Source organism: Pristiophorus japonicus, chromosome 6, assembly GCF_044704955.1.
Source record: "Pristiophorus japonicus isolate sPriJap1 chromosome 6, sPriJap1.hap1, whole genome shotgun sequence".
In the NCBI taxonomy this organism is placed as follows: Eukaryota; Metazoa; Chordata; class Chondrichthyes; family Pristiophoridae; genus Pristiophorus; species Pristiophorus japonicus.
The window spans coordinates 122,700,995-122,728,951 of NC_091982.1; the positions used below are offsets into that span (position 1 = coordinate 122,700,995).

The following is a 27,957-nucleotide window of genomic DNA, read 5'->3' on the forward strand; positions in this document are numbered from 1 at the left end:
CGTAGCTCAGTTACTGTACGAGAGACGTAGCTCAGTTACTGTACGGGAGACGTAGCTCAGTTACTGTACGAGAGACGTAGCTCAGTTACTGTACGAGAGACGTGGCTCAGTTACTGTACAGGAGACGTAGCTCAGTTACTGTACGGAGACGTGGCTCAGTTGCTGTACGGGAGACGTAGCTCAGTTACTGTATAGGAGACGTAGCTCAGTTACTGTATGGGAGACGTAGCTCAGTTACTGTATAGGAGACGTAGCTCAGTTACTGTACGGGAGACGTAGCTCAGTTACTGTACAGGAGACGTAGCTCAGTTACTGTACGAGAGATGTAGCTCAGTTACTGTACGAGAGACGTAGCTCAGTTACTGTACAGGAGACGTAGCTCAGTTACTGTACGGGAGACGTAGCTCAGTTACTGTACGAGAGACGTAGCTCAGTTACTGTACAGGAGACGTAGCTCAGTTACTGTACGGGAGACGTAGCTCAGTTACTGTACAGGAGACGTGGCTCAGTTACTGTACGGGAGACGTGGCTCAGTTACTGTACAGGAGACGTGGCTCAGTTACTGTACGAGAGACGTGGCTCAGTTACTGTACGGGAGACGTGGCTCAGTTGCTGTATTGGAGACGTAGCTCAGTTACTGTACAGGAGACGTGGCTCAGTTACTATACAGGAGACGTAGCTCAGTTACTGTACAGGAGACGTGGCTCAGTTACTGTACAGGAGACGTAGCTCAGTTACTGTACGGGAGACGTGGCTCAGTTACTGTACGGGAGACGTGGCTCAGTTACTGTACGAGAGACGTGGCTCAGTTACTGTACAGGAGACGTGGCTCAGTTACTGTGCGGGAGACGTAGCTCAGTTACTGTACAGGAGACGTGGCTCAGTTGCTGTATAGGAGACGTAGCTCAGTTACTGTACGGGAGACGTGGCTCAGTTACTGTACGGGAGACGTGGCTCAGTTACTGTACGGGAGACGTGGCTCAGTTGCTGTACAGGAGACGTAGCTCAGTTACTGTACGAGAGACGTAGCTCAGTTACTGTACGAGTGACGTAGCTCAGTTACTGTACAGGAGACGTAGCTCAGTTACTGTACGAGAGACGTAGCTCAGTTACTGTATGACAGACGTAGCTCAGTTACTGTACGGGAGACGTAGCTCAGTTACTGTACGAGAGACGTGGCTCAGTTACTGTACGGGAGACGTAGCTCAGTTACTGTACGGGAGACGTGGCTCAGTTACTGTACAGGAGACGTGGCTCAGTTACTGTACGGGAGACGTGGCTCAGTTACTGTATGGGAGACGTAGCTCAGTTACTGTACAAGAGACGTAGCTCAGTTACTGTACGGGAGACGTGGCTCAGTTACTGTACGAGAGACGTAGCTCAGTTACTGTACGAGAGACGTAGCTCAGTTACTGTACGGGAGACGTAGCTCAGTTACTGTACGAGAGACGTAGCTCAGTTACTGTACGAGAGACGTGGCTCAGTTACTGTACAGGAGACGTAGCTCAGTTACTGTACGGAGACGTGGCTCAGTTGCTGTACGGGAGACGTAGCTCAGTTACTGTATAGGAGACGTAGCTCAGTTACTGTATGGGAGACGTAGCTCAGTTACTGTATAGGAGACGTAGCTCAGTTACTGTACGGGAGACGTAGCTCAGTTACTGTACAGGAGACGTAGCTCAGTTACTGTACGAGAGACGTAGCTCAGTTACTGTACGAGAGACGTAGCTCAGTTACTGTACAGGAGACGTAGCTCAGTTACTGTACGGGAGACGTAGCTCAGTTACTGTACGAGAGACGTAGCTCAGTTACTGTACAGGAGACGTAGCTCAGTTACTGTACGGGAGACGTAGCTCAGTTACTGTACAGGAGACGTGGCTCAGTTACTGTACGGGAGACGTGGCTCAGTTACTGTACAGGAGACGTGGCTCAGTTACTGTACGAGAGACGTGGCTCAGTTACTGTACGGGAGACGTGGCTCAGTTGCTGTATTGGAGACGTAGCTCAGTTACTGTACAGGAGACGTGGCTCAGTTACTATACAGGAGACGTAGCTCAGTTACTGTACAGGAGACGTGGCTCAGTTACTGTACAGGAGACGTAGCTCAGTTACTGTACGGGAGACGTGGCTCAGTTACTGTACGGGAGACGTGGCTCAGTTACTGTACGAGAGACGTGGCTCAGTTACTGTACAGGAGACGTGGCTCAGTTACTGTGCGGGAGACGTAGCTCAGTTACTGTACAGGAGACGTGGCTCAGTTGCTGTATAGGAGACGTAGCTCAGTTACTGTACGGGAGACGTGGCTCAGTTACTGTACGGGAGACGTGGCTCAGTTACTGTACGGGAGACGTGGCTCAGTTGCTGTACAGGAGACGTAGCTCAGTTACTGTACGAGAGACGTAGCTCAGTTACTGTACGAGTGACGTAGCTCAGTTACTGTACAGGAGACGTAGCTCAGTTACTGTACGAGAGATGTAGCTCAGTTACTGTACGGGAGACGTGGCTCAGTTACTGTACGGGAGACGTAGCTCAGTTACTGTACAGGAGACGTGGCTCAGTTGCTGTACGGGAGACGTGGCTCAGTTACTGTACGAGAGACGTAGCTCAGTTACTGTACAGGAGACGTAGCTCAGTTACTGTACGAGAGATGTAGCTCAGTTACTGTACGAGAGACGTAGCTCAGTTACTGTACGAGAGACGTGGCTCAGTTACTGTACAGGAGACGTGGCTCAGTTACTGTACAGGAGACGTGGCTCAGTTACTGTACGGGAGACGTGGCTCAGTTACTGTACGAGAGATGTGGCTCAGTTACTGTACGAGAGACGTAGCTCAGTTACTGTACGAGAGACGTGGCTCAGTTACTGTACAGGAGACGTGGCTCAGTTACTGTACAGGAGACGTGGCTCAGTTACTGTACGAGAGACATGGCTCAGTTGCTGTACGGGAGACGTGGCTCAGTTACTGTACGGGAGACGTAGCTCAGTTACTGTACGAGAGACGTGGCTCAGTTACTGTACGAGAGACGTAGCTCAGTTACTGTACAGGAGACGTAGCTCAGTTGCTGTATAGGAGACGTGGCTCAGTTACTGTACAGGAGACGTAGCTCAGTTACTGTACAGGAGACGTGACTCTTTTTTTAAATTTCAAAATATACTTTATTCATATCAAAATTTGTACAGTACATTCAAAAGCAGTTCAGTACATTTAGCTGCGGTCAGCAATCCCATACACTGCATCTGGTGCTGACGGCAGTTCCGTTCGATACATTTCCTTGCTTTTCATTTCTAGTACAATTCGGTCCAATATGGGATACATTGTAGTACATTCAACAAATTACATTACATGTGCCACTATACAGTATACGGAAAGGGTGGCGGTACATTTACATTTTTTCTTTTCAACGTGCATTACGAAACAGACCTTGCATTGTGCATGGCACTACATAGGTGTTTACAGATCATGGTGCTCCATGTACACAAAAAAGAAGTTACAAGTACAGACCGAGGGGAGTTTTGTACTGATTCCTGCCCCTGGGTTTACCGTGGCAGAAGGGCTTTAAACTGTGGCACTTCCCCACCATGCCTTTGCGGCGACTGCACCAATTTTAAGTTTATCCCTCAGCACATAATCCTGGATCTTGGATTGCGCCAGTCTGCATCTCCTTGCAAGTTTCGGCAAGACCAAAGAGCGTCTTTGACCGAGTTGATGGCCCTCCAGCAGCAGGTGATGTCTGTCTCGGTATGTGCCCCTGGGAACAGCCCGTGGAGCACAGAGTCCTGTGTTACGGAGCTGCTCGGGATGAACCTCGACAGCAACCACTGCATCTCTTTCCAAACCTGCCTTGTGAAGGCGCAATCCTGAAGGAGATGGGTGACAGTCTCGTCCGCCCCGCAGCCGGCTCGGGGGCACCGTGCCGTGTTGCTGAGACGTCGACTGTGCACGAACGCTCTGACGGTTAAGGCCCTCCTCACCGCCAACCAAGCTACGTCTTGGTGCTTGTGTGAAAGCTCTGGCGATGAGACTTTCTGCCAAACGAGTTCGACAGTCCGCTCAGGGAACCACCCGACAGGGTCCACCCTCTCCTTCTTTCGTAGGGCGTCCAGGACATTACGTGCTGACCACTGTTTTATGGCCTTGTGGTCAAAGGGTTTTTTTTGTGAAACCACGAAGGACAGGTGGACAGGCATGGTCCAGCTGGTGGGGGCGTTTCGTGGCAGCATGGCCAGGCCCATCCTTCGCAATACCGGGGACAGATAGAACCTCAGCACGTAGTGACACTTGGTGTTTGCGTACTGGGGGTCTGTGCACAGCTTGATGCAGCTGCACACAAAGGTGGCCATCAGGATGAGGGCCACGTTCAGAACATCCTTCCCTCCACTGTCCAGAGATTTGTACATCGTGTCTCTGCGGACACGATCCATTTTGGACCTCCAGACAAAGTGGAAGACGGCCCAGGTGACTGCCGCGGCACAGGAGCGAGAGATGGACCAGACCTGTGCCACATGCAGCAACCCCGAGAGCACCTCACTCCTGATGACCAGGTTCTTTCCTGCCATGGAGAGGGAGCGCAGCTTCCATCATCCCAGTTTTTGCTTCACTTTGGCGATACGCTCTTCCCAGTTTTTGGCGCATGCCCCGTCCGCTCCGAACCATATTCCCAACACCTTCAGGTAATCTGGCTTAACAGTGCAGGGGATAAAGGATCGGTCGGCCCAGTTGCCAAAGAACATGGCCTCGCTTTTGCTGCGATTGACCTTTGCTCCCGAGGCCAGTTCAAACTGGTCGCAGATTGTGAGCAATCTGCGGACCGACTGCGGATCCGAGCAAAAGATGGCCACGTCGTCCACGTACAGGGAGGTCTTGACCTGAGCGCCTCCGCTGCCTGGGATCGTCACCCCTCTAATGCCCGCATCCTTCCTGATGGACCCGGCAAAGGGGTCGATACAACACACAAACAAGACAGACGAGAGAGGACAGCCTTGCCTGACTCCAGATATGATCGGAAAGCTTTCAGTTTCCCACCCGTTGATTAGAACTGCGCTACTGATGTCTCTGTAGAGCAGTTGGATCCAATTGCGGATACCCTCCCCAAATCCCATTTTGGAGAGCATGTCCATCAGGTACATGTGCGATATCCTGTCAAAGGCCTTCTCCTGGTCTAAGCTGATTAAGCAGGTGTCTACCCTCCCCGTCCCGCACGTAGGCGATCGTATCCCTGAGTAGCGCCAGGGTATCAGAGATTTTCCTGCCGGGGACAGCGCAGGTCTGGTCCGGGTGAATCACCAGCTCAAGAGCAGACTTGACCCTGTTGGCGATGACCTTTGACAGGATCTTGTAGTCCACATTGAGCAGCGAAATGGGCCGACAGTTTTTGATTTCCTCCCTCTCCCCCTTCTGCTTGTAGATGAGGGTGATGATGCCTTTCCTCATTGATTCTCACATGCTGCCAGCCAGAAGCATACCCCCGTACACTTCCAGCAGGTCTGGGCCCATCCAGTCCCACAGAGCCGAGTACAACCCGACCGGTAAGCCGTCGCTTCCGGGAGTTTTACTCGTCGCAAGGGACCGGACGGCCTTTGTCATCTCGTCCAGAGTTAACGGGTGGTCCAGACTCTCATGCTCACTGTCGTTTAGGACCTCTGTGATAGACGACAGGAATGATTGGGAGGCCGCGCGGTCTGTGGGCTTGACATCATACAGCCTGGCATAGAAGGATTTGCTGATTCTCAGCATGTCAGGCTGCAAAGACGTCACAGAACCGTCTTCTTCCTTTAGGCTGGTGATCACAGAGCTCCCCCTGTGTACCTTTTGGAAGAAGAAGCGCGAACACGTCTCATCCTGCTCGACGGAGCGGACTCTGGAGCGGAAAATGATTTTGGAGGATTCTGAGGCAAAGAGCGAGGCATGCTGGCCCTTCACTTCTTCGAGTTACTCCGCGACATCGACCCCCATCGACTGCAGCAGGAGCAGGTTTTGCATGCTCTTCTGGAGTTGGGACAATTCCCTCTGTCTCCCTCTCGCCTCCTGAACACCTTTAAGGATGAAGAACCTCTTGATGTTTGTCTTGATTGTTTCCCACCAGTGTATCGGAGAATCGCAGAGGGATTTTACGGTTCTCCAACCTTTGTAATCCCTCTTGAGTTCCTCCACGTTTTCCGGAGTCAACAGTTTCACGTTCAGCTTTCATATCCCTCTGCCAACTTTCTGGTTTTCCTGTGGGCGACAGTCGGCCAGTAGGAGGCAGTGGTCAGAGAAGAACACCAGCGTGACGTCGGTGGATCTGACCTTGAGCGTGTGGGACACAAACAGGAAGTCAATTCTGGAACGGACGGACCCGTCTGGTCTCGACCAGGTGTATCTGCGCGGTGCTCCGTCTGCAGGGTTGCTGAAGACGTCGCACAGCTTGGCATCTTTTACCGCATCCATCAGGAGTCTGGACGTGGCGTCCAGTTTGCTGTCGGCTCTGCTGGATCGTCCAGCCACATCGATGATGCAGTTGAAGTCACCGCCCAGAATGACCGGCCTGGACGTCGCCAGCAGCAGTGGGAGCTGCTGGAAGAGGGCCAGCCGCTCGCTTCTGAGAGGCGAGGCATACACGTTAATTAGCCTTAGAGGGGAGTTTTTGTATATTACGTCTGCTACGAGGAGGCGGCCGCCCACCACCTCCTTAACTTCGGTGATGGTGAAGTGGCCTCCCCGCAGCAGAATGCCTTGGCCGGAAGCCCGGCAGTCATTGCCTCCTGACCATATGGATGGTCCAAGGTCCCACCATCGTGACCACTGCCGGTAACTGCTGGAGTGCGGCAGACCGCACTCCTGCAAGAACAGCAGGTCCGCTTTGACCTTGGTGAGGTACCCCAAGGTGGAAACACATCACGTAGTAGATTTTACGCTACGCACATTAATAGTAGCAATTTTTAAATCCATTTTAAAGCTATTTTTTACAGTTACAAACATTACACTTCAGATAAATCGTTCTTTGAGGCCGCGATCTGCTCAATGGCCAGTTCCAACATGCGTAAGTTATTACTAGAAACGTCTACTGCACCTGGGTGGCATGGTCGTCGTCCTCTGCCGTGGGGATGTTTCGACCAGGGGACTGCTGCAGTTCTGTCATTAAGTCCGATATGTCCTCTGCACTGTCCTCGCCTGGTGTTGGTGGTTCCCTCTTTTCCTCAGTCGCGGCGGTCTCAAGCTGGTGTGCTTCAATCGCTGCGTCGCTCCTGGTATTCCGGAGGTGGGGTGTGCTGGGCACTTCGCTGCTCCCGTTATCCCGGAGCTGGTCTGCGTTGGTCGCTGGTTCGCTCTCGGTGTTCCGGAGCTCGCGGGTTCCTGGAGCAGGGCTGTGCTGGTCGCTTCACTGCTCCCGGTCACCTGTGGCTGTGGGTTGGCGTATTGCCTCTTGTTTTGGTGTCGGTGGCGAGAGGCTTTTTCTCGCCTTTCCTCATCAGACGAGCTGCTGCCGCTGCTGTCTGTCGAGGTTGCTAGTCGCCTCTTCCCTGTCGTTTCCGCAGGGGCCCTTGCTTGCCTGTTCTCCTTACGCTTGCAGGCCTTTTTCTTGACGGTCTCCCATCCCGCTTCATCGTCTGCTGTCTCCTCGTTTCTGCACTCAGTGTGCTGGGGGAGAGCTTCACTGCTGGCGTCTTGCAGCTCGCCATGGCAGGCTTCTCTTCCTCGTCGACTTGTTCCAAGTCCGTTGGTCGGGGGGAGGGTGTGGCTCTCCTCTGGAGCGTTGTGTTCCTCAGCTTCCTCCTCCTCTGGTGCAATGTTCTTTGCTGCCTGCGCATAGCTGAAGTTGCGCTTGGGGCAGTTTTTGTAAAGGTGCCCGGCCAGACCACACAGGTTGCAGCACTTGGTCTCCTGACAGTCCTTTGTCTGGTGGCCTTCATTCTTGCAGTTTCGGCAGATGAGAGTTTTGCAGTTTGCCGCCACATGGCCTGCCTTCCCGCAGGTGCGGCACACGTTGGGTTGGCCAGCGTGCACCATGTAGCCCCGACTTCCTCCGATAGCAAAGCTGGAGGGGGGGTGCAGGATGGTTCCGCTGGCGTCCACCTTCATGGTGACCTGGATCTGGCGCTTGCTGGTCCATATCCCGTGCAAGTCTTTCACGTCGCTGCTGTTTCCTGCCCCATCGACGTACCTGGCGAGGAAAGTCAGCACACCGGGATGTGGGGGTTGTACATCTGCACTGTGATAGTGCGTCTTCTCTGCGACGGGAGGGTGAACAGTGGTTCCCAAGTCAGCATTGAGCGCAGCGGCTCACTCGCCTCCTTCAAACCCTTCAGGAACTTCAGGCAGAGGGCGACGGTTCTGAAGGTCACGTCGAAGTAACTTCTCTTCGGGAGGTCCTGCAAGGCGAAGATGTCAGCGACTTTCATGCCTCATGTTCCAAGCAGGATTTGCTTCATGAACAGGTCCCGGTTGATCGTTGTCTGACCTTTCACTTTCTTCACCGTCACTCGGATAGTGTTTCGGATGGTGTAAGGAGACGTGGCTCAGTTACTGTACGGGAGACGTGAGCCGTGGCTGCAGAGGGTAGACCTGGTCTCCCAGGAAACATCCCTACCCCAATCCATCCCTTTCAACTAAAGGTGGTGCTGATCATTGGCTTAAAATGAAGACATTATGGCAGCTGCTGGACAAGCGATCACGGATCTTGTTAATTCCGTGATGGTGCTCACATTCCATCATCCCTGAAGGTTGCCGTCGAGCACAGAATTGTGCATATGACCACTTGACCTCCTTGTTTTATTGATGGACATTGAAATAAGTTGTCCCTTCTGACCAAAACGATAAAAGGTTGAGGATCGGATATGATGGCCAGTCGCAGTGCCTTCAGGATATTAGATCTTATCGGGAAATCTTCCTGAAGGAGCTGACACAGCTCTGGAAATGGTTGCCTCAGAAATCTTAGTCGCTTTCGGAATATATTTTCTGTAATTCCCCAGACACCGATTTCCTGTATGAAAGACCCACCGTGTTGCACAGCGGTGTGGGAGATACCATTCTTATCTATCTAATCATAGCCAGAGAATCACTTGCAACAGCTTCTCTTCCCGCCCCCACACTGTTACCTCTGGTGTCCCCCAAGGATCTATCCTTGGCCCCTCCTATTTCTCATCTACATGTTGCCCCTCCGCGACATCATCAGGAAGCACCGCGTCAGTTTCCACGTGTACGCTGAAACACCCAGCTCTGCCTCACCACCATTTCTCTCGACCCCTCCACTGGCCCTACATTGAATGCTTATCTGACATCCAGTACTGGATGAGCAGAAATTTCCTCCAACTAAATATTGGGAAGACCGAAGGCAATGTCTTCAGTCCCTGCCATAAACTTTGTTCCCTAGCTACCGACTCCATCCCTCCCCCTGGCAACTGTCTGAGGCTGAACTAGACTTTTCACAACCTTGGTGTCATTTTAGCCCTGAAATGACCTTCCGACCACATATCTGTGCCATCGCTGAGACCACGTAATTCTACCTCTGGGACATTGCCCGACTCTCCCCCTCTCAGCTCACAGAATCATAGAATCATAGAAATTTACAGCACGGAAGGTGGTCTTTTTGGCCCATCGTGTCCGCGCCAGCCGACTAAGAGCTATCCATCCTAATCCCACTTTCCAGCTCTTGGTCCATAGCCCTGTAGGTTACAGCACTTCAAGTGCACATCCAAGTATCTTTTAAATGTGGTGCGGGTTCCTGCCTCTACCACCCTTTCAGGCAGTGAGTTCCAGACTCCACCACTCTCTGGGTGAAGACATTTCCCCTCATATCTGCTCTAAACCTCCTACCCATCACTTTAAATCTATGCCCCCTGCTTGTTGACCCCTCGGCCAAGGAAAACAGGTCCTTCCTATCCACTATATCTAGGCCCCTCATAATTTTATACACCTCAATCAGGTGTCCCCTCAGCCTCCTGTGTTCCAAAGAAAACATCTCCAACCTTTCCTCATAGCCAAAATTCTCCAGTCCAGGCAACATTCTTGTAAATCTCCTCGGCATCCTTTCCCGTGCAATCACATCTTTCCTGTAATGTGGTGATCAGAACTGCACACAGTACTCCAGCTGCGGCCTAACCAGTGTTTTATACAGTTCAAGCATAACCTCCCTGCTCTTGCATTCAATGCCTCAGCCAATAAAGGCAAGTATTCCATATGCCTTCTTCACCACCTTATCTACCTGGCCTGCTACCTTCAGGGATCTGTGGACCTGCACTCCAAGGTCCCTTTGTTTATCTACACTTTTCAGTGTCGTACCATTTAATGTGTATTCCCTTGCCTCTTTAGACCTCCCAAAATGCATTACCTCTCACTTATCTGGATTGAATTCCATTTGCCACGTTCTTCACACCTGACCAGTACATTGATATCTTCCTGCAGTCCACAGCTTTCTTCTTCATTATCAACCACACAGCCTATTTTAGTGTCATCTACAAACTTCCTAATCATACCCTCAACGTTTAAGTCCAAGTCATTGATATATACCACAAAAAGCAGGGGACCCAGCACTGAGCCCTGCGGAAGCCCATTGGACACAGCCTTCCAGTCACAAAAACACCCATCATGTTTTGCTTCCTGCCTCCGAGCCAATTTTGGATCCAACTTGCCACTTTGCCCTGGATCCCATGGGCTATTACTTTTGTGACCAGTCTGCCATGTGGGACCTTATCAAAAGCTTTGCTAAAATCCATATACACTACATCATATGCACTGCCCTCATTGACCCTCCTGGTTACCTCCTCGAAAAATTCAATCAAGTTAGTCAGACACGACCTTCCCTTGACAAATCCATGCTGACTGTCCTTGATTCATCCATGTCTTTCCAAATTGAAGACTTTTATCCTGTCCTTAAGAATTTTTTCCAATAATTTTCCCACCACCGAGGTTAGGCTGATTGGCCTGCAATTACTCAGTCTATCCCTTTCTCCCTTTTTAAACAAGGGTACATTAGCAGTCCTCCAGTCCTCTGGCACTACACCTGTAGCCAGAGAGGATTGGAAAATGATGGTCAGAGTCTCTGCTATTTCCTCTTTTGCTTCTCTTAACAGCCTGCGATACATTTCATCCAGCCTGGGGATTCACTTTCAAAGCTGCTAGGCTCCTTAATACTTCCTCTCTCACTAGAGTTATCTCGTCTAATATTTCACACTCCTCCTCCCTCATTGTAAAGTTTGCATCACCCCTCTCATCTGCTGCTGCAATCCTCATTCATGCCTTTGTGACCTCTAGACTGGTCTATTAGAATGCACTCCTGGTTGGCCACCCATGTTCTTCCCTACGTACACTTGAGGTCATCCAAAACTCTGCTGCCTGTGTCCTAACTTGCACCAAGTCCCGTTCCCCTATCACCCCTGTGCTCCCTGACCCACATTGGCTCCAAGTCAAGCAATGCCTTGATTTTAAAAGTCTCATCCATGTTTTCAAATCACTCCATGGCCTCGCCCCTCCCTATCTCTGTAATCTCCTCCAGCCCAACCCTCTAAGATATCTGTGTTCCTCTAATTCTGCCCTCTTGAGCATCCCTGATTATAATCGCTCCACCATCGGTGGCCGTGCCTTCTGTTGCCTCGGCCCCAAGCTCTAGACTTCCCTCCCTAGTCCTCTCCACCTCTCTATCTCTCTTTCCTCCTTTAAGACGCTGCTTAAAACCTCCCTCTTTGACTGAATGTTTGGTCATCTGCCCCAATCGCTCCTTATGTGGCTCAGCGTCAAACTGTGTTGGGTGCCGCTCTTGTGAAGCACCTTGGGCCCTTTTACTATGTTAAAGGCGCTACATAAATACAAGCTGTTGTTGCTTTTCTCTCTTCTTAAAAACTGAAACTATTGAACGGATACTTGTCAAGCTCTTGTTTTGACCTCTGTTTTGGCCTGGATTTTTTCTGGCATAACCTGTGCAGCACGAGATGTTATGGAAAGGAAAATGAGGCAGAGAGACACTCCACCAAAACCTACCACAAAATTATGGTCAGCAGAATTTCCCCGACCCACCACATTTAAATGGCCTTCCTCTCCAAGATCGAACTGAATGGAGGAGCAGGCCAGAGGGGCCGAATGGCCTCTTCCTGTCCCTCATGTCCTGATGAAACTTCAGTAACGGTGCTTGCTGACAAGTAATTTCTGATAGCTGGATAGCACCACCTGGTGCAGGTTATTGGTACTACAGCCACTGCAACATTCCCATTTAAAACCGGGTCTGCTGGAGATAGCCCAACATCTGACAATGATCAGGGTCTGGGCACTTCTCTGGGAACACGCTGAGGGATTGTGAAGGTTGTGTGAAGTGTTTGCAGTGAGTTGTTCTGTTGCTGTCTCTGTATTGACTCGAACTTCACCTCCAGTTGGAATAAAGTTCACAGCCTGCCCTTGTTACACACCCCTCCCCCGTTCCCATCAAAGGCCCGCCCCTTGACATTCAGTTTCAGTTTCACAGGAACCTCTTGCAGCTGCCGAACCCTCACAGAAACACCCTAATTTCAGGAGTTTGTGTTTCAAACACATCCAGAACCTGAAGAGAAATAGAGATTGCAGGCAGTGAAGGAACTACACAATGTAAGTACCTCCAATACAACCCCTGTCTCGCTGGTAGGGCCAGCCACAGGTCTCTGAAGGTTGAATGTCTGTGTCTGCAAGTTATACCCAGCAGGGAAGGTGAACAGGCTGGGTCCCTTTTCCCTTGGAGAGAAGACCTAATAGAAGTCTTTAAAATGATGAAAGGTTTCGATAGAGTAAATACACAGAGAGGGTTTCCACTTATGGGGAGGAGCAAAACTAGAGGCCATCAGTATAAAATAGTCACCAAGCAATCCCGAGGGAATTCACGAGAAACTCTTTACCCAGAGAGTGGGGAGAATGTGGAACTCACCACCACAGGGAGTGGTTGGAGCAAATAGTATCGATACACTTAAGGAGAGGCTAGATAAACATGAGGGGAAGGGAATAGAGGGTTATACTGATAGAGAAGAAAGACGGGAGGAGGCTCGAGTGGAGCATAAAAGCTGGCATGGACAGGTTGGGCCGAATGGCCTGTTTCTGTGCTGTATATCCTGTGTAATGAATTAGTTTAATAACTGGTGCCATCACAATTCTGAAGCCCAGACCCAGTGAATGTGGTGTTCAGTATCTGAAGTGGGACACAGAGTGGGGGAAGGGTACAAGATGTCATCATTGGGCCTTCTGCAAACTGACCCTTTAAATCTGCAGCCATTTAAAGCTGAGGAGGAGTGGGACATACTTTGCACCCAAGATATTAATACTCAGTGAGGCAGTAAAGGAGCATTTTATTAATGCAGGTTGCTTTATCTTGCAGTAAAATAATCTCATGTACTGGGTCACTGAGCTGGAACAGAAGTGGATCCGGCTCCCCGGGGAGGGGAGGGTCTAGGTCCCTGAGGAGGGAAGGGTCCCAGTCCCCGAGGAGAGGTGTGGGTCCGGGGTCCCCGAGGAGGGGAGGGTCCGGATCCCCGAGGAGGAGAGGGTCCGGGGTCCACGAGGAGGGGAGAGTCGGGGTCCCCGAGGAGGGGAGGATCTGGGTTCCTGAGGACGGAAGGATCTGGGTTCCTGAGGAGGGGAGGGTCCCGGTCCCCAAGGAGGGGAGGGTCGGGGTTCCCGGGGAGCGGAGGGTCCGGGGTCCTCGAGGAGGGGAGGGTCCGGGGTCCCCGAGGAGGGGAGGATCTGGGTTCCTGAGGAGGGGAGGATCTGGGTTCCTGAGGAGGGGAGGGTCCCGGTCCCTGAGGAGGGGGATCTGGGTTCACGAGGAGGGGAGGGTCCAGATCCCCGGGGAGGGTCCCGGTCTCCGAGGAGAGGAGGGTCCCGGTCCCTGAGGAGGGGAGGATCTGGGTCCACGAGGAGGGGAGGGGAGGGGTCCCCAAGGAGTGAGGGTCCGGGGTCAGATGTTAATTGGTGCGGTAGGATTGTTGGTTAAAGATCGAAAGAGATCCTTGCAGCGCTGCCTCCCTGCTCCCAATGTACACACTTGGGATACCTTTAGGAAACCTTTGGCATTGTTGCCAAATTAAGTTAATCTAAGGGTTAAGTCATGGCAGGAGAGCCCAGAGACATGTCATGCTCCTCCTGTGCTATGTGGGAAGTCAGGGTGACTGTGTGTGTGGGAAGTGTGTCCAGCTGCAGCTCCTGAGAGACTGCATTGCAGGACTGCAGCTGCGCATGGATTCACTCTGGAGCATCCACGATGCTGAGGACGTCGTGAATAGTACGTTTAGTGAGCTGGTCACACCGCAGGTAAAGGTTACACAGGCAGATAGGTAATTGGTGACCATCTGAAAGAGCAAGAGAAGGAAGGTAGTGCAGGGGTCCCCTGCGGTCACCTCCCTCCAAAACAGATACACCATTTTGGATACTGTTGAGGGAAGTGGCTCATCAGGGGAAAGCAGCAGCAGCCAAGTTCATGGCACTGGGGGTGACTCTGCTGCATAGGAGGGCAGGAAAAAGAGTGGGAGAGCTATAGTGATAGGGGATTCTATTGTAAGGGGAATAGATAGGTGTTTCTGCGGCCGTAAACGAGACTTCAGGATGGTATGTTGCCGCCCTGGTGCAAGGGTCAAGGATGTCCCGGAGCGGCTGCAGGTCATTCTGGCAGGGGAGGTGGAGGGTGACCAGCCAGTTGTCATGGTGCATATAGGTACCAACGATATAGGTAAAAAATGGGATGAGGTCCTACAAGCTGAATTTAGGGAGCTAGGAGTTAAATTAAAAAGTAGGACCTCAAAGTTAGTAATCTCAGGATTGCTACCAGTTCCACGTGCTAATCAGAGTAGGAATAGCAGGATTGTTCAGATGAATACGTGGCTTAAGGAATGGTGCAAGGGGGAGGGATTCAGATTTCTGGGACATTGGAACCGTTTCTGGGGGAGGTGGGATCAGTACAAACCGGATGGTCTGCACCTGGGCAGGACCGGAACCGATGTCCTCGGCGGAATGTTTGCGAGTGCTGTTGGGGAGGGTTTAAACTAATATGGCAGGGGGATGGGAATCTATGCAGGGAGACAGAGGGAAGTAAAAAGGAGGCAGAAGCAAAAGTAGGAAGGAGAAAAGTAAGATTGGAGGGCAGAAAAATCAAGGGCAAAATATCAGAAAGGGCCACATTACAACATAATTCTAAAAGGAAAAAGAGTGTTGAATAAAACAAGCCTGAAGGCTCTGAGTCTCAATGCGAGGAGCATTCGTAATAAGGTGGATGAATTAACTGCGCAGATAGCTGTTAACGGATATGATGTAATTGGGATTACGGAGATATGGCTCCAGGGTGACCAAGGCTGGGAACTCAACATCCAGGGGTATTCAATATTCAGGAAGGATAGACAGGAAGGAAAAGGAGGTGGGGTAGCATTGCTGGTTAAAGAGTAGATTAACACAATAGTAAGGAAGGACATTAGCTTGGATGATATGGAATCTGTATGGGTAGAGCTGTGAAACACCAAAGGGCAGAAAACGCTAATGGGAGTTGTGTACGGGCCACCAAACAGTATTAGTGAGGTTGGGGATGGCATCAAACAGGAAATTAGGGACACATGCAATAAAGGTGCAGCAGTTATCATGGGTGACTTTAATCTACATATAGATTGGGCTAACCAAACTGGTAGCAATACTGTGGAGGAGGATTTCCTGGTCTGTAAGGGATGGTTTTCTCGACCAATATGTCGAGGAACCAACTAGAGAGCTGGCCATCCTAGACTGGGTCTTGTGTAATGAGAGAGGTTTAATTAGCAATCTTGTCGTGCGAGGCCCCTTGGGGAAGAGTGACCATAATATGGTAGCATCCTTCATTAAGATGGAGAGTGACCCAGTTAATTCAGAGACTAGGATCCTGATCTTAAAGAAAGGTAACTTTGATGGTATGAAACGTGAATTGGCTAGGATAGACTGGCGAATTATATTTAAAGGGTTGACGGTAGATAGGCAATGGCAGATATTTAAATATCACATGGATGAACTACAATAATTGTACATCCCTGTCTGGCGTAAAAATAAAATGGGAAAGGTGGCTCAACCGTGGCTAACAAGGGAAATTAAGGATAGTGTTAAAACCAAGGAAGAGGCATATAAATTGGCCAAAAAAAGCAGCAAACCTGAGGACAGGTGAAATTTAGAATTCAGCAGAGGAGGACTAAGGATTTAATTAGAAGGGGGAAAATAGTATACGAGAGTAAGCTTGCAGGGAACATAAAAACTGACTGCAAAAGCTTCTACAGATATGTGAAGAGAAAAAGATTAATGAAGACTAATCAATGATGAAGACAGAATCAGGTGAATAATGGGGAACAAGCAAATGGTAGACCAATTGAACAAATACTTTGGTTCTGTCTTCACTAAGGAAGACACGAATAACCTCCCGAAAATACGAGGGGACCAAGGGTCGAGTGAGAAGGAGGAACTGAGGGAAATCCTTATTCGTCAGGAAATGGTGTTCGGGAAATTGATGGGATTGAAGGCCAATAAATCCCCAGGGCCTGATAGTCTGCATCCCAGACTACTTAAGGAAGTGGCCCTAGTAATAGTAGATGCATTGGTGGTCATTTTCCAACATTCCATGGACTCTGGATTAGTTCCTATGGATTGGAGGGTAGCTAATGTAACACCACTTTTTAAAAAAGGAGGGAGAGAGAAAACAGGGTATTATGGACCGGTTAGCCTGACATCGGTGGTGGGGAAAATGTTGGAATCAATTATTAAAGATGTAATAGCAGCGCATTTGGAAAGCAGTGACAGGATTGGTCCAAGTCAGCATGAATTTATGAGAGAGAAATCATGCCTGACAAATCTGGAATTTTTTGAGGATATAACTAGTAGAGTGGATAAGGGAGAACCAGTGGATGTGGTGTATTTGGACTTTCAAATGGCTTTTGACAAAGTCCCACACAAGAGATTAGTGTGCAAAATTAAGGCACATGGGATTGGGGGTAATGTATTGACGTGGATAGAGAACGGGTTGGCAGACTGGAAGCAGAGAGTGGGAATAAACGGGTCCTTTTCAGAATGGCAGGCAGTGACTAGTGGGGTACCGCAAGGTTCAGTGCTGGGACCCCAGCTATTTACAATATATACTAATGATTTGGATGAAGGAATTGAGTGTAAAATCTCCAAGTTTGCAGATGACACTAAGCTGGGTGGCAGTATGAGCTGTGAGGAGGATGCTAAGAGGCTGCAGGGTGACTTGGACAGGTTAGGTGAGTGGGAAAATGCATGGCAAATGCAGTATAATGTGGATAAGTGTGAGGTTATCCACTTTGGTGGCAAAAACAGGAAGGCAGATTATTATCTGAATGGTGACAGATTAGTAAAAGGGAAGGTGCAACGAGACCTGGGTGTCATGGTACATCAGTCATTGAAAGTTGGCATGCAGGTACAGCAGGCAGTTCAGAAAGCAAATGGCATGTTGGCCTCCATAGCGAGATGATTTGAGTATAGGAGCAGGGAGGTCTTGCTGCAGTTGTACAGGGCCTTGGTGAGACCACATCTTGAGTATTGTGTGTGGTTTTGGTCTCCTAATTTGAGGATGGACATTCTTGCTATTGAGGAGGTGCAGCGAAGGTTCACCAGACTGATTCCGGGATGGCAGGGCTGACAAATGAAGAAAGACTGGATCGACTTGGCTTATAATCACTGGAATTTAGAAGAAGGAGAGGGGATCTCATAGAAACATATAAAATTCTGACGGGATTGGACAGGTTAGATGCAGGAAGAATGTTCCCGATGTTGGGGAAGTCCAGAACCAGGGGTCACAGTCTAAGGATACGGGGTAAGCCATGTGGGACTGAGATGAGGAGAAATGTTTTCACCCAGAGAATTGTGAACCGTGGAATTCTCTACCACAGAAAGTTGTTGATTCCAGTTTGTTGCATATATTCCAAAGGGAGTTAGATGTGGTCCTTACGGCTAAAGGGATCAAGGGGTATGGAGAGAAAGCAGGAATGGGGTACTGAGGTGAATGATCAGCCATGATCATATTGAATGGTGGTGCAGGCTCGAAGGGCCGAATGACCTACTCCTGCACCTATTTTCTATATTTCTATGTTTACACTTTGTAGCATAGATAATCGACAAAAGAACCCGAGGGGAGATGAGAAGAAATGTTTTAATGCAGTGAGTTGTTATGATCTGGAATGCATTGCCTGAAAGGGCGGTGGAAGCAGATTCAATATTCATTTTCAAAAGGGACCTGGATAAACACTTGAAAAGGAGAAAATTGGCGGGCTATGGGGAGAGGAGAGTGGGTCTAATTGGATCGCTCTTTCAAAGAGCCGGCACAGGAATGATGGGCCGAATGGCCTCCTGCTGTGTTGTGAGATTCTCTGAATGAAGAGCTTGGTATGGTTCTTACTCTATCATTGTTATACAAAGCTGCACTGTAACTGCGGACTTTTACTGATATTATAAATTGTTTCAATAATATTTGAGAATAAAGAAGTTGCCTGCACTGCTGCAAGAAATGAATGTGACCCATGTAACAGGCGGATAGTCCTGCTTATCTCCATCGCCTGTCAGTTCAGTACATCAATGTTTCATTCCATTCATCTGATACAACTTTTAACTTCACTCCCCGTTCTATCCGTATTAAGAGTTGTGGGTCTGTGAACAATTAATTCTTCCATTTCAGTGCATGTGAGCAGGCAGTGTGTTGTGTCCATGGGTGAGGGACTGTCCATAGAGAGAGTCTCCCCCTAAAATCACTGCTGCTTCTGTCAGTGTTCTGCTACAACCTGAATCTTTCGCTCCATTCACACAATCTCCTCTCAGACACGCCTGTGAGCAGTGATTCCAGCCTGTGTGCTTATCCCAGGCTGAGTTGGGTTTTACCACCACTGGCCTTTAACAAGTACTGAACGCTCTTTATTTTGGGTGGACTAACTTTAACCAGCAGAGTTTAACATGGGAGCAAGATGGAGCAGTAAAAATGGAAGTCCCAACATGTGTCATACCAGCCTTGTCCAACTACTTACTCAATGCACCTTTCTGTTAAACTTTGCCACACACAGTAACGTGGGGCTAGATGGCACCCTCCGAAAGACCTGAAACTTCTCAAACATTATACTTTCTCAGCTTTTGAACACCTTGCCTTATTCCACCCCTCTCATTCAAAATTCTCGTTCTCTACTGCCCACCCAAGTATGATCATTTTATCACGGATATATTCTCACTGCTTTCCTCCCTCAGCCTATGCACCGAGCGACTTCCCATCCTCGGTGACTTCAACCTCCATCTTAATTCATCATGCTCTCTCTCCTCTGAGGTCCTTACCCTCCTGTCCTCTCTTAATCTCTCCCTCCATGTAAATTCCTCAGCCCATATTCACGGCCAGCCCCTTGACCTTGCAGTCTCTCGTGGCCTTGCTATTCCAACCCTGTCAATTAAAGATAAAGCCATCTCTGACCATTTCCTTGTATCACTCTCGACCCACATCCCCCTTCCCCAATCCAAACCTACTTCCTTCTGCATCCGCCCCTGGAAAAAACGCTCTCCAAACTCTCTTAAAACTGCACTTATCAACTCAAAACAGTCCAATCTCTGGCGCTCTTAACAATGACATTCCTGCAGCCACCGATCTGCTGAACCACACCCTCAACACCACCTTTGATGCCCTAGTCCCTATTAAAAAGATTACTCTCTGCCATGCTAGTCATTCCCACTGGTTCCCTCAAGTCAAAAGAGCGCAGACTTGAGCGGATGTGGTGGACAACTGGTTTAGCCATTCACCACCTCATCTGTCTCGAACATTATCGGTTCCTACTCTTGTCTACAACAACTGCTCACTATTGCAGGATCATTCTGAATTGCAAAACTAACCCCCGGCTATTGTTCTCTACTGCTAACCGTCTCCTTAAACCTCTCTCCCCTGTCTCCACCACACTCACCTCCAACAACAAGTGTGAGGAGCTCATGGACTTCTTTGTCTCAAAGATTAAGAACATCCGATCAGCTGCCTCTGCGAGTTCCCTTCCTTCCCCGAGCCCACCAGGCCAAACTTCATCTGAGGCTCCCACCTGCCCTAGCCCTAAACTCCCATCTTTCTCTAGTTTCTCTTTGCTTTCCGCTCTGGATCTCTCTAAGCTCATCTTGTCCATAAGACCCACTTCCTGCTCCCTTGAATCTATTCCCACTAAACTGCTGACCTCCCAACTTCTTTTTCTGGCTCCCATGTTAGCCGACATTGTTAACGGTTCTCTCTCCTCAGGTACTGTTCCCCTCTCCTTCAAACCTGCTGTCATCACCCCTTTCCTCAAAAATACAACATTTGACCCCACTTTGCACGCTAGCTATCGCAATCGCCAACTTCCCTTTCCTGTCCAAAGTACTTGAACGTGTTGTTGCCTCCCAAATCTGTGACCATCTTTCCATGACTTCAATGTTTGAATCCCTTCAATCTGGTTTCCGCGCCTGCCACAGTACTAAAACGGCTCTCATCAAAGTCACAAATGACATCCTTTGTGACTGTGACAAAGGTAAACTATCCCTCCTCATCCTTCTGGACCTGACTGCAGCCTTTGACACAGTTGACCACTCCATCCTCCTCCAACGCCTGTCCACCATCGTCCAGCTGGGTGGGACTGCACTCGCCTGGTTCCATTCTTATCTATCTAATCGTAGCCAGAAAATCTCCTGTAATGGCTTCTCTTCCCACTCCCTCATCGTTACCTCTGGTGTTCCCCAAAGATCTGTCCTTGGTCCCCTTTTATTTCTCATCTATATGCTGCCTTGTGACTATATTATCCGAAAACACGGAGTCAGTTTCCACGTGTACGCTGACGACACCGAGCTCTACCTCTCCACCACTTCTCTCGACCCATGCTTGGTATCTACATTGTCAGATTGCTTGTCAGACATCCAGTACTGGATGAGCAGAAATTTTCTCCAATTAAATATTGGGAAGACCGAAGCCATTATCTTTGGTCCTCGCCACAAACTGCGTTCCCTAACCACGGACTCCACCACTCTCCCTCGCATCAAGCTGAAGGTGAACAAGACTGTTTGCAACCTAGGTGTCATATCCGCAACATAACTAAAACCGTCTGTTTTCACCTCCGTAACATTGCCCGCCTCCGCCCCTACCTCAGCTCTTCTGCTGCTGAAACCCTCATTCATGACTGTTAGCTCTAGACTTGACTATTCCAACTCACTGCTGGCTGGCCTCCCATATTGTATACCGTGTAAACTTGATTTTGGCCAAAACTCAGCAGCCCGTGTCCAAACTCGCACCAAGTCACGACTACCCATCACCCCTGTGCTTTCTGACCTACATTGGCTCCTAGTTAAACAACGCCTCGATTTCAAAATTCTCATCCTTGTTTACAAATCACTCCATGGCCTTGCCCCTTCCTATCTCTTTAATCTTTTTCAGCCTCACAACCCCACAAGATGTCTGTGCTCCTCAAATTCTGCCCTCTTGAATATCCATCATTAGAACTGCTCAACCATCGGTCGCCGTGCCTTCAGCTGCCTGGGCCCGAAGCTCTCAAACCTCCCTAAACCTCTCTACCTCTCTTTCCTCGTCTAAGACGTTCCTTAAAACCTACCTCATTAAACAAGCTTTTGGTCATCTGCCTTAATTTCTTCTTTTGTGGCTCGGTGTCAAATTTATCTGTTTTGTTTTGTAACACTGCTGTGAAACGCCTTGGGACGTTTTACCACGTTAAAGGCACTATATAAATAAAAGTTATTATTATTATTAACATTAGAAATAGGAGCAGGAGTAGATCCTACAGGCCTTTGAGCCTGCTCCACCATTCAATAAGATCATGGCTGATCATCGACCTCAACTTCACTTTCCCGCCCGATCTCCATAATCCCTTGATTGCCCTAGACTCCAAAAATCTATCCATCTGGGCCTTGAAAATATTCAGAGACTCAGCATCCACAGCCCTCTGGGGCAGAGAATTGCAAAGATGTACAACCCTCTGAGTGAAGCAATTCCTCCTTACCTCTGTCCTAAATGGCCTACCCCTTATCCTGGTTCTAGGCACTCCAGCCTGGGGAAACATCCTCTCAGCATCTACCCTGTCAATCCCCTTCAGAATTTTGTATGTTTCAATGAGATCACCTCTCATTCTTCTAAATTCCAGAGACTATAGACCCATTCTAACAATCTCTCCTCATAAGACAGCCCTCTCATCCCAGGAATCAATCTGGTGAACCTCCGTTGTACCGCCTCCAAGGCAACTATATCCTTCGTTAGATAAGGAGACCCAAACAGTGCACATTCCTGATGTGTAACATTTGTGCATTGATGTTATTTCAGAGATTAAATGGCCCAGTCTACACTCTCCAAGTTCTTCACTGCTGAGGAGAGCAGGAACCTGCGATCTATGTATAGCGCTGGTGATTTGGAAGCAGTGATTCTTCAGATAAAGAGGAGGTCAGGCAATTTAGACAACATGCAGCTGAACATTGCAGTGATGGGTGATGTGGGCTCGGGGAAATCCACCTTCATCAATGCTATGAGAGGTCTTCGGAGCAAAGATCAGGGAGCTGCTCCAACTGGGAATGAAGAAACCGGGATGGAGCCAACCAGATATCCCTATCGAGCTCTGTCTAATGTTCATCTCTGGGATCTTCCCGGAACAAATTCCTTTGGTTTTGAAATCAATAATTACCTAAAGAAGGTGAAGTTTGAAAGCTATGACTTTTTCATCGTTGTGTCCCAGTCACGATTCAGAGAGAATGACGCAGAGCTTGCCAAAAGGATTCAAGAACAGGGCAAGGAGTTGTACTATGTGCGGTCCAAGATAGACAATGATGCCCATGCACTGAGCATGCAAGGTGTTGACTTTAGTGAAGGGCGGAGGACAATCCTCAGGGACTGTGTCAGCAACTTCCAAAGTGTTGGAGTTACACCACCAGCCATTTTTCTGATCTCTAGTTTTGACCTGGCCAAATATGACTTTCCTGACTTAAAGTCCAGCCTCGTCAGTAATCTCTGCAGTATAAAATCAAACGCTTTCTCGCTCTCACTCCCAAAGATTATGATGGAAATTATAGAAGCAAAAATAAGAATGATGAAGAAGAGAGTCTGGCTGATGGCTGTTCTCGCTGGAGCACTGGGTGCAGTGCCAGTGCCAATGCCAGGGTTGTCTTCCATTACAGGCTTTGTGTTGACAGTTGCTGGGCTGATCTACCTCCAGAAACAGGTGGGACTCAATGACAAGTTTCTGCAAAGCCTGGCCAGCAAAGTCAGTAAGCCCACTTCAGTTCTGAAAACTGAAATGAATCGTCGAGTGCCAAGCAAGATACCACCAGTAATTCCCAGGGTGCTGTTGGGTATCACCATCGTCACTTGCATGATAGCTGGGTTCAATTACAGCTTCAATCCGGTGACCCTCTCTATCTTTGGGGCAGTGTCGTCCTTTGCTTTTACCTACAAGTCACTGAAGGATTCACTGGAAGACCGTTCGGAAGCTGTACAACAGCTGGTGAAGAGTGCACTTGGATCAGATTGACATGATCCCCTGTACGCCAGGCCTGTCAACATTACTCCTCAGTTTGTAGAGACTGTAGTGATGTTTGATCTAGAGTGTGACAGATTTACCTGCAGGGTGTCAAACTCATTCTCTATGGTGGGCCTGATTGGATATCCAAGCAGTTATTAGTAAAAGTTATTAAAATAGCAATAGATGAAGATAAACAATTGACACTTGCTCGCATTTAGATTTTATTTACTGTTTACTGCTGCTCCCTGATACCTGCAGCTCTCGAATCATTGCAGCAACATTTGGAGCAAATGACTGGGCTGAGGCCTGCCTTGGATAAAAGCACAAGGACCACTTGTCACTACAGAACTTAGTGCCCCAACCACTAACCCTGGGAGTGATTCCACAGCCTCACAACGCTCTGTGTAAAGATGTTTCTCTTGGTCACTGTTCCAAATATCTCACATTTATACTTGTATCACTGGCTCCTCACCTTGACCCTTCAACCCCTGGAAACAGCCTGCTTCTATCTACCTAACCCATCTTTCACCATTTTAAACATTTCTATCATATCGCCCTGCAATATGTGTTGAATATGAGTAGGACGAGTCCCAATAGAAAGGGCACCAAGTCAGAATGGTCCCGAGACTGAGCCACCCACCTATCTGGACAGGTATACACCTGTCTTGTGTGACTTCCTGTATTCCTAACCTGTTGTACAACCACACCTGGCTGTCTCAGTGATTATTAGCGATAAACCACAGGCACATCACACTCTCTGCTGCACACACCTTGTCAGCATTATTTCTGCATCCTGCACACTGGGAGGAGAAAACTGCAAGAAGAGGGGAAAAGAGGAGCCCTTCCTCCCCCCGTCAATCTGTGTGCTTCACTCTAACTTCACTTTTCAAATAAAGTGTCTCCCTTCTGGTCTTTATCACGGTTACTTTGGAGGACATTTTGGCCCCTCCGTTCTGAGTGACTATTGACAATGCAACCAACCTGCATCATCGGTAACCTCACAATGACTATTGACACCACCGCATGGTCCTACTTCACCATAGAAAGATAGAAATTTACAGCGCAGGAGGAGGCCATTTCGGCCCATTGTGTCCACGCCGGCCGACAAAGAGCCGCACGGCCCTTGGTCAGCAGCCCTGAAGGTTACATATAAAACTATGAACAATGAACAATGGCGGAAAGGCAAAGAGCACCCAGTCCAACCAGTCCGCCTCACACAACTGCGACACCCCTTACACTGAAACATTCTACACTCCACTCCAACCGGAGCCATGTGATCTCCTGGGAGAGGTAAAAACAAGATTAAAAACCAGACCAATTTAGGGAGAAGAAAATCTCGGAAAAAATCCTCTCTGTACCATCTAGGTGACCGAAACTAGTCCAAGAAATCACCTTGGCCGTATTTGATTCCCTGTAGTACTTACCATTATATCTGCACCAGCCAACAAAAGATTATCCAGTCTAATCCCAATTACCAGCTCCCTGTAACCCTGCAGGTTACTGCACTTTAAGTGCTCATCCAACCATCTCTTAAAAGTGGTGAAGGTGTCTGCATCCACCACTCTTCCAGGCAGCGAGTTCCAGATCCCAACAACCCATTGCATAAAGAAGCCCCCTCAAATCCTCTCTAAACCTTCCACAAACCACCTTAAAACTATGCCCCCTCATAATAGACCCCTCCACCAATGGAAATAGGGCCTTACTATCCACTATGTCCAGGCTCCTTGTACACCTCAATGAGGTCTCCTCTCAACCTCCTCTTCCAATGAGAACAAACCCAGCCTATCCAATCTGTCCTCATAACTAAGATTCTCTATTCCAGGCAGCATCCTAGTAAATCTCTTCTGCACCCTCTGCAGTGTAATCACGTCCTTCCTATAATATGGTGGCCAGAACTGCACACAGTACTCCAGCTGTGGCCTAACCAAAGTATACAATTTAAGCATAACCTCCCTGCTCTTATATTCTGAGCCTTGGCCAATAAAGGAAAGCATTCCGTATGCCTTCTGTAAGGTTTACACATTTTCACAAAAGGAACAGGAAGAGGCCACGAACTAGAAATGTTTTAAGGAAACTTTTGGGACTCCCTGGGTGGGAAAAAGTGTGCCAGCCTGGTGCAGGTGGTGACTCATCACCGATCGATACAGTTTCTGCAATCAGGAGATAGACCTGATTGTACATCGGGACAAAGGGTTTGATACAATCGTGCAGAGGAGCCCCTGGATTGATTGGCCAGAGGGGGAAAAACAGTTCCCTAGGGAGACTACAAGTCTATGAAAAACCAGGACAACAAAGGATCCCACAAGGCGCATATTTTTGGATAACGTGGCACTAAAGATAAGGAGTTATCTTTTGCCCTGTCGACTCCGTATGCAAATTGTGGCCACCCAAACCCATCACCACAGCCAGTCAAACTGATCACCACAAACATCGAAACTGATCCAGACGCGTTAATGGAAAACCCAGCCCAGCAGGAGATTTATTCATAAAATGGATATATATATATGCGAGCTAAGAGCAGCTCAATGGAACGGAAGGAAGAAAACAACGGAAGGAGAAGGAAGGGGTAGATCAGAAGGACAAGCAGGATGAGAAAGAGGGAACATCGAAGGGGAACAACTGTTCAAGGAACAAACAATCAGGAGCCGACAATTGACAAAACTAACTGGATGGGTGATTGTATGTCTTTGGTCAATTCTTGCAGAAGTCTTGTTCTGTAATTTTTAGTTGATTTTTGCATAATAAAACTAACAGTTGGGTTAAGCCTAAACTTTGCATTATGTGGAGTCCTTTCCTGGAATTCCCGAGATCTATGAATCAAAGTAGAGTGGAAAATGAACACCCTACACTTCTTAACCACCTTATCCACCTGGCTTGCTACTTTCAGGGATCTGTGGACATGTACTCCTTTGTTCATCGACATTATTAAGTGGCCTACACATAATGTGTATATCCTTTTCTTATTTGCCCTCTCAAAGTGCATTACCTCACACTTCTCTGAATTAAATTCCATTTTCCACTGCTCTGCCCACCTGACCAATAGATTGATATCCTCCTGCAGCCCATGACTTTCTTCTTCATTCATCATAGGCAGTCCCTCAAACGAGGATGACTTGCTTCCACGAGTTCACAGATGTTTCAATGAAGGACCGATGTTCCAGTCCTGAACTCCAATTGAGGGGGTGGAAGATGCCTGTGCGTGGATTTTTTTAACGTGTGGTGACCGTTGCACACCACACGGGTTTGACAGAGCTCGGCCTTTATCCAGTGGCAAGGGTTAACCAGGACGACTGGAGACCTGCTCTGCTTCATGGACCTAGTGCGCACACATATCGCAGTGTGGGCAGGCCCGTGCTGCCCCTGAGCCATCGGCTCTTCTGGGCCCCGTACCCTCATTCGCCGCACCTCTGCCACAATTTCTCGCTGCTCCTCCGCCACAAATATTTGCCACACCACCGCCACGATCTCCTGCCGCTCATTTGCCACAAAAACACTCGCACCTCCACCACGATCTCCTGCTGCAATTTTACACCAAACATTCGTCGAACCTCCGTCACGATCATCCATCAAATCTCTACCACGATCCCTCATCGCTCCTCCGCCCCAATCGCTCGTCGCAAGTCTGCCACGACCTTCCATGCTCCTCTGCCTTACCAGGGCCCAGCCGATTTCTCTGCCAATGTTCCAAACGGCGACCTGGGTCCTGGTCATTATCAACCACTTTTAGTGTCGTCTATAAACTTCTTAATCATACTCCTTATATTCAAATCTAATATATACCACGAAAAGCAAGGGACCCAGTACTGAGCCCTGCGGAACCCCACTGGAAACATTCTTCCAGTCACAAAAACATTCATCAAACATGACCCTTTGCTTCCTACCTCCAAGCCAATTTTGGATCCAACTTGCCACTTTGCCCTGGATCCCATGGGCTTTAACCTTCGTGACCAGTCTAACATGTAAGATCTTATCAAAAGCTTTGCTAAAGTCCATTCATATACACTACATCGTAAGCACTACCCTCATCAACCCTCCTCAAAAAATCAGATTAGTCAAACACGATCTTCCCTTAACAATTCCGTGCTGACTGTCCCGAATTAATCCTTGCCTTTCCAAATGTAGATTTATCCTGTCTTTCAGGACTTTTTCCAATAATTTTGCCACCACTGAGGTTAGGCTGACAGGTCTGTAATTATTCGGCCTATCCCTTTCTCCCTTCTTAAAAAGGGTACCACATTAGCAGTCCTCCAATTCTCCGACACCATGCCTAGATCCAAAGAGGACTGGAAAATGATGGTCAAGGCCTCTGCTATTTCCTCTTTCACTTCGCTCAACAGCCTCGGATGCATTTCATCCAGCTCTGGGGACTTATCTACTTTCAAAGCTGCTACACCCAATACTTCCTCTGTCACTATATTTATTGTATCCAGAATATCACACCCCTCCGATAGCAGTATCTGCATTGCCCCTTTCCTTTGTAAAAACAGATGCAAAGTATTCGTTAAGAACCTTACCAACA

At 48.8% G+C, this 27,957-nt stretch overlaps 1 protein-coding gene across 1 annotated transcript; it reads left to right on the top strand.

The window, feature by feature from the left end:
• The first annotated feature begins 12,311 nt into the window (after nt 1-12,311).
• Nucleotides 12,312-26,222, top strand: LOC139265233 (interferon-inducible GTPase 5-like). Its single transcript, XM_070882160.1, has 2 exons — nt 12,312-12,549; nt 22,250-26,222. Exon 2 carries the CDS (start codon nt 22,257-22,259, stop codon nt 23,445-23,447), a length of 1,191 nt encoding a protein of 396 aa, XP_070738261.1. The 5' UTR covers nt 12,312-12,549; nt 22,250-22,256; the 3' UTR covers nt 23,448-26,222.
• The last annotated feature ends 1,735 nt before the right edge of the window (nt 26,223-27,957 follow it).